The 7,507-nt window shown below is 35.9% G+C and overlaps 1 protein-coding gene across 5 annotated transcripts in view; it reads right to left on the bottom strand.

Moving 5' to 3' along the window:
• Positions 1–293: 293 nt before the first annotated feature.
• LOC139964599 (N-acetylneuraminate (7)9-O-acetyltransferase-like) overlaps positions 294–7,507 on the bottom strand; it is a 42,588-nt gene continuing 35,374 nt past the window's right edge. For all 5 annotated transcript variants that reach the window (XM_071966322.1, XM_071966325.1, XM_071966321.1 and 2 more), the window contains 5 exons: positions 6,176–6,280; positions 4,940–5,080; positions 4,341–4,418; positions 3,445–3,537; positions 294–2,454 (listed from right to left, as the gene is read on the bottom strand). In XM_071966322.1, the coding sequence (XP_071822423.1) occupies positions 2,173–2,454; positions 3,445–3,537; positions 4,341–4,418; positions 4,940–5,080; positions 6,176–6,280 (699 nt within the window). In that variant the 3' untranslated portion in view covers positions 294–2,172. The remainder of the gene's footprint in view (positions 2,455–3,444; positions 3,538–4,340; positions 4,419–4,939; positions 5,081–6,175; positions 6,281–7,507) is intronic.

Below are 7,507 nucleotides of genomic sequence, written 5' to 3'. Positions count from 1 at the left end.
AAATTGACTTTCAATAATAACACCGTAGCTACATATTATCTATTTCCTGTTACATTAATTTATTGGCTTTCAATAATAGCACTGTAGCTACATGTTATCTATTTCCTATTACACTAAAATATTGACTTTCAATAATAACACTGTAGCTACATATTTTTCAATAATAATAAACAAAAAAAGCTGTTGTTGACACCTTCACTTGTCAGTTACAGTGATATGTTATAACTAGAAAATTATATATACTAATTACCATAATCATTTGACAAACTAAAAACAAAATATCCAAAACAACAGAATTTGGTTTCTTTTATTGTCAAATATTAAAGACTTCGTAAAATTTTATATTATAGAGGACAGGAGTGGGTAAAGGATGCACTCTCTCCATGAAACATCAATGTCTAACAATGATTAAGGGAATGCTAATATGATATACACTTTGTGTACTACTGTAACAAAGAAACATACATTTTATTGTTAAAGAAAACTTTGAAAGAAAACTTTGACAACGCTCTATGCCATAGGTATAGATATACAGAAATGTCTTTTAAGTGTCAGAAAGATGCTGCAGACTATATGTACTTTTAAAAAATTACTGAAAGTGAAAGAGTGAGTCAATAAACTTATTTATATGATGAACTATGAGATCGTGTTAAGACAGTTCACTCCATAGGAAAGCAGGTAGCCTATTATGTAAATCATATGGAAACTCTGAACCTAGTGTTATGTATCATAACTAACTCACCTGAAGTAACTTTTACATTAGTGCTTAACATTTCTGAACTCTTTGATGTTTATATGAATCTTTAAGCATAAATATATAGCTTTATATAAAAGTAACAGCTAAAATTTTAAAAAGCAAGTTTGGATAAGAAAATGAAAAAGTAGTCTAAGTATCTTAGCATTTCGCCATAAAATAAGGGTTGTACCAAAAACAACATTTTAAAAGGCAATTATGTATTGCTTAAATGCACACATTTGTGTACAAAAAAAGACGAATAACTTTTGAAAGAGCATCGCACAAAGACAATGGTATTATAATTAAGCAACATAAAGGAATAACAACAGTTACCTCTCCACAGTGCTTCAAAGACTTCTTTTGGAATAGTTTCAATCACTTTTTACTTTGATATGATTAAAACAATGTCTTTTAACAACTAATATTCCTTACAGCAGCACTTTTTTTATATTGTCTCCAATTTTATCAAACCTACCAAGGTTTTCTCAATATTAGATTACAATTAATCAAAGTAAATATATTTTCAAATTCGTGCTCTACAATAAGGCTTTCCACAGAAAAAAACAAAACAAAACATTTATTTCAATATATGACAAAAACTTCATTTGTTAAGCCTTTTAGAGTTTCCGAGAAATCTACCGCCAATCCGCTTCACAAATACTGACAAAACTTAAATATTGAGCTGGATGTATGTTAGGAGAGACGGACTCTAACCTATTGTAGACCTTCATAAAGATTGACAGTGCATTAATTGAAAATTGACACTTACATTTCAGGCTATGAATTACATCTTTACAAGACCAATTTTTTTGGCTCAAATGTAATACTTGTTTTTTTCGGCAAAATACTATCGATGTGGTATCAATGAATCAGAAACGTGTTTCTTCATTTTTCCAAAGCAGACATTAGATGTCAGATTCAAAAGAAAGTCTTTTTCTTCATTCTTTCAATAAATACAAACAGTCACATACTAAAGATACATCACTGAACAGGATTTCTTTGACTTGACAGAAAAAAAAAATCATATAAAATAAGAACAAACAAATTATATGTGGATGATAGAAAATATGAAAAAGAGCAAGTGGAGAATCCACGCCAATCTTGGCGAGATGTTGCAGTAGCTGGCCAAGCAAGAAGTACACCCCCCTCAACCCCTCCAAATAGAAAAATGTGGTAAAGAATGATGGAATGTTAAAACATTTCCCTATATATAACAGGGCCAGCTTATCTGGGAAGACGCTAAATGAGATGACCGTAAGATATGATAGACGGAGCTCCGTTTCAAAATCATCTTCGTCTTCTTCATCATCATCCTCCAAATAATGAAATGTCACATCAGGTCCGTGTTCAAATTGAGTTTTTAGAGATATAGGTGGTTAGTGGTTGTTAGATAAGCATCACATACTACTGAGATGTTTGAATTCTGTGATTTTTGCTCACATATACCTGCTGAGTTTATACAGGTACAGAATGAGCAGGAGTACCATGAACACCGACAGTCTCTTCAGCATCGACCGGTTCGCTTTGCTCGGGTCCGCTTTATCCGCTCTGGGTATCACGGCCACCGTGACCACTCCAGATATATCTCTGACCTCTAGGGCGACGCAGATGAATATGAATGAAGTCACCGTCACGTTGATGAGAGGGTAACCCGGCACAAGGTTGAGGACACCGGCAGTGTCCTCGGCGAGCCAGACGTGATACTGGCCGACAAACAGCTGTCGAGGACGATAAATATGATTGTTATAGATATCAGAGGACTAACTAAACCAAACGTGGAAGGGAAAGCAAAGGGGGCACTGGCAAAGATGGAAGGAGATCGTGAGGGAGATGAACCAAGAAGGAGGCAGAGGGATGAAGGGAGGAAAACCAAATAAAAGGCGAGTGACTTTCCGGGAGTCATGGTAAACCACAGGGGAAAAAAATGGAATCAAAAGTTATTTTTATGGACTTGGACAGAATTGTAAAATTATCAGAGGTTTCTCTCAACGATAAATTGATAAATTCTTGATGATAGCTGTAAAATTCACAGTAAAAAATCAACTGAACACTGACAATGAGCAGAAATATGCAAACCATCTTAAACTCGACCTAGATAGACTAAGCTGCCAATGGCTTTTCACGTATCAACACATTATTCAGAGCATGTTTCTGCATTGATGAAAAACGAATCCTTCAAACATTCTTTGTTTTATTATGCTTACGCTGTACTTTCACATCTCGTTTTGGACGCCAAACAGCCCTGGAATTGCTCAAAATCTCTTCCTACTGTGACAGAGATGACTAATCTAAATCGACTGAATTTAGAAAAGTACTAAATAATAGCCTAACGTGCAGTAGTACCCATAGGGTTTATTAACTCGAAACAGATTTAACCAATATTGATAAACAAAATGGTAGACGAGAGATACGTTAATGAATGGAGAAAGATTATTCAACAAGGATAGGAGAGATATGAACAGGAATGGGGGGTTGCTGGGGGGAAGAGGGGGGGTGGAAATCAAATCTAGTGGCAATAAAGGTATCGGGTCAGTTACTTGTTAGGCTCGCCTTCCAATAAGCTCTGATTACAACCAGTTTGGAATCATTGCTTACTCATTTTATCCAAATATTTTTGCCACCGTAATAACAACGGTGCTAAAAACTTTCATTTACCCGGAAAGATTCACATTTTTTCCCCGCTGTTTTTGTTATACAAAAATGCTCACCTCTAAGGACATTGCCCCGACCCAGGCAAAGAACACACTATAGTAGGTTCTCAAGGCACCAAGAGCATTCCTGAATAGAACAACACTTAGAATCTGTAAAATAAAGAACAATAAAAATTATAATAAGATTTATAGAGAGGTGGAACTTTATATTCACCACATTCAAAAATCTGCACATCATAAGACAGTGCACGAAAACTGTGTTGGTTAAGATTTTTACCCATTGAAAGAAAAATAAATAAAAAATTTGCAACAGGTGCACGAAAATATAAAAGAATATTTAGTAAATCATAAACAAATGAGATATGCGGATGCATGTGATATTGTCAACCTAGAGGTATCCAACATTTTATTTCAGTAGTTTAAGTTGAGTATCAGGTAGTGAGACAATAACCCAACCCGACCAAACCCACGACGGCTTTTATGTGGCTAATATATAAAGATGTGAGAAGAAAAATATGTGAGATAATGATTAACAAAACTAAGTTTAATTAGGTCCCAGGCATAAACTTTAAGTTAAATTTTAGCCACCTGCCAAAAAAAAATGAAAAAGAAAAAATCATGTGCTTTTTATAAAAAGCAAATCTACTGGTTAAAATCAAGTTCCTATTGGCACTTTTCTGAATTGTAGCAGCATAATCAGTCACAGCATGTGCTTTTGGGAGCATCGCAATCGCAATAACATCTGCTGATTATAAGCAATAATACAGACCTTTGCTAGACCCTGTTCAGAAATCATACATATTTTATCACATTATATTTATGCCCTTAATTATGTCTACCGGCACAGAAACACAAGTGACTTTTCTGTTTGTCTACTGGCAAACTGCATGATCCACTGGCAATTAGCCAGTAGATAGCCTGGATATTGATAGGCCTGGGGTCCAAATACTTACTGGGATAAAACTGATATACACATGAATTCTGTTACAGGATGGCTTATCTGTACAAAAGAACGCTCTCCCTATGTGAATCTGGAACGGAAATAGAAGAGGGGTAACATGAAAATCATGTGCGTAACAGATGAAAAATTCTGTGATATCTTTTTGGTTGTTATTACAAGTTTATTACTATTCATAAACATACAGTTGAGTGTTAAGATATGAGGTATCACCAACTTTTGGAATGGCTGCTTATGCTTTCAAATCAAGTGTTACTTTTCAAACTTATGCACATGTAGGTTAATTAAGAGAAGTCAAGGGGGTCATTTGTCTCCTCAAATCAAAAATAGAAAGTTTTAGCCTAATGAAAAATCTTTTTGTACCTCAATGTTAGAATGAGGTTATTCTGTAGTCAAAATGTTGGTCTTTTTAAAATTAAGGAGAACATAATAAACCTCGATAACCAAGAGGAAGGTCAGAGGGATTTGTTAAGAGTGCATTTTATTTGGAAAAAAAAAAACAATTTCTATCCACACAATTTATAAACCATGGCAAATAATAACTTATTGGTAAGATAAAAAAATAAATAAATAAATATTATCTTCAAAACTTACAGCATGTAAAGTCAACCCTGAAAGGGTAATAAAAATAGATAGTTTGCGTGAGAAGATATCCCCGGCATGTGAGTCGTCGATCCAGCCCTTTGCCTTGGATGTAAGTAATAGGAAAGAAAAAGCCATTCCAAATGGTACAACCTGTTAAATAAAGAGAGAAAAAAATGTTGTTATCCTGCAGTTGTGTTAACACAAGTAAAAATGCAAGATTAATGTAAAATGTTGAGCCATGTTGAGCCAAAGGGGAAGGGGGGGGAATGAGGAGGGATGCTCAGTTTATAAGAACATCATACCTATCGAAATCTTTTAACAACGAGAAAACGTGGTGTTTCCCATGTATGCATTGCAGAGCTTGACAAAAACTCTTGGTGGCCTTCACTTTTTTTTTATATTTTTTAAAAATACCTGTGTCCCTCAAAATTGACCCTACTGAAGGGAAAGAAATGCTTCACTGACTTATCATTTAATTTCTTTTATTCTTTCTGCTCACTTATTACAAAATATTGAAATATTTTCCCATTATTTAAAGAGGTTTTAGCTCTATTCTAGGCACATGTGAGACATCAGACATCCACCCCCCTTCATTTATCATGAAATCAGCTGGGCCATCTAATATTATTTCTATGTGTATTTTTTTCATAAACTCTGTGTTGTGAACACGTTGTAAGACTTAAACATTAGTGCCCTTTGAAAATGAAAATTTGACCATCCTGTCCTTCAATTTTACTTATATGTGCCATCAATGCCCCCCCCCCCCCCATCCTCAAATATACTGTGCCCCTTTCAAACTTATTTTCGCAAGGGCTGCAGCAGAGTGTGTATGACTGTAGACTACCAAGGAATATTGCACTTTTTTTTTATATATATTTTTTTTATATAGCGCTTTACACCAGCAATAGGTCTCAAAGCACTTTACAGACGTTATATTACCCCTGGTCAATAATAACCTGTCCCAGAGACAATCCCTCCAGTCAGCAGCAGTTATATACTGTGCCCAATGACAAGTTACCTCACAGGTACCCATTTAACCACTGGGTGGAGAGAGGCAAGTGAGATAAAGCATCTTGCCCAAGGACACAACGTAATGAACTAGGCAGGAATCGAACCAGCAATCCTTGGATCACAAGTCCGACGCCTTAGCCAATTGGCCACCACGCTCTCACAATTGGGACCATGCAAGGACCTTATTTACTCAGTACAGTGAGTTGTTTGAATGAGAACAAATGTACAGCTTACATATCTATCGAGCTGCCATCTAAACCACCATTCGTATAAATTTGTACCGGGCCACCGGAATAACTCGTTTGTCGGCGGAATGTCAAAAATTAAGTCAAAGAGTGTCTGCAAGAGAAGCGGAAAAGAAACAGAAGAGAAGAATTAAAATAACAGTCAAACGTGGTTTAACTTTTATCATAAAATTTACATCCTTTTCACACAATCGAGTGAAGATTTAAACCATGACGATTTGAGAAGAGCGTAAAAATTATAAATAATAATAGTAATAATACTGAGGATTTATATTAGCGCAGACATATCCACACAGATAACGGTGCTCAAGGCGCATCACAATATTACCATGGTCAACGATAACCTGTCAAACACAGAGACAATCCTTCCACATGGCAAGCACGTAAACAGCGCCCAACTGCAAGTTTATCTCACAGGTCCCCATTTATACACCTGGTTGAAGAGAGGCAATGGACATTAAGTGCCTTGCCCAAGGAAACAACATAATGATCTGGCCATGACTCAAACCTGTAAACCTTAGATCACAATTCCACTGCTTTAACCACAACGCTGTCTTCATGAATACCTTACCGTGGGATCAAACCTGTGACCCCAAGAATGAAAGTTCTGTGAACACTGATATCATCACTTATTTCAAACCTTATTCTTCTCAACCTTATTTTACTTAACAAATTCTATTCCTTTTTCTTCCATAAAAGGTGATTTTATGCACAAATATAATTTTGATATGTTGTTTAGTGTTAAATGCTACTGCCATCAGTCCAGACTATATTTCTTCACCACTTTTATTGTTTGAGAAATGTCCCTTTAAATAGCTGTCACATCAATTAAAGTGACTGGACTAAATATTCTAACACACAGGACCAGTAGGGTGGCATACTTCTATTAGAGTCTATATCCATCTGCTCGATTGTTCTCCTTCAGGAAAAGTGCCAAAAAGCAGCAGGAGAACATCTTTCTTGACCTGTTATTAATCATGATCTAGTTTTTTTTGTGGCTTGCACGTTGAAGAGCATGTATGGAAGTACATGTGGTGAGAAAATTGGGTCACTTGAGGCAATTTTAGACCCCTTTAGGCCTCCCAGGAGCAGCGTAGGAAAATTGTTTACCACTGAGTGAAGTGACGAAAATTTCCCGCTCGGATAGCAAAAAATCTACATGGTCATGATACAGAAAATTGATGGTGCCATGAAAGGCCAACTTGTCAGCTATCCGGTGATGGGTAGCGTTTAGCTAGTGAAAACTTCTATCTAGACTTAGAGACAACATTACTTTTGTGATTTAGTGTGTAAGTCAATGGGGCTTTTGATGGGCGTATGC

This window comes from Apostichopus japonicus, chromosome 23, assembly GCF_037975245.1.
Source record: "Apostichopus japonicus isolate 1M-3 chromosome 23, ASM3797524v1, whole genome shotgun sequence".
NCBI classification, from domain to species: domain Eukaryota; kingdom Metazoa; phylum Echinodermata; class Holothuroidea; order Aspidochirotida; family Stichopodidae; genus Apostichopus; species Apostichopus japonicus.
Note: the sequence above shows the minus strand (reverse complement) of the source record. Positions and strands in the feature narration are given on the sequence as shown.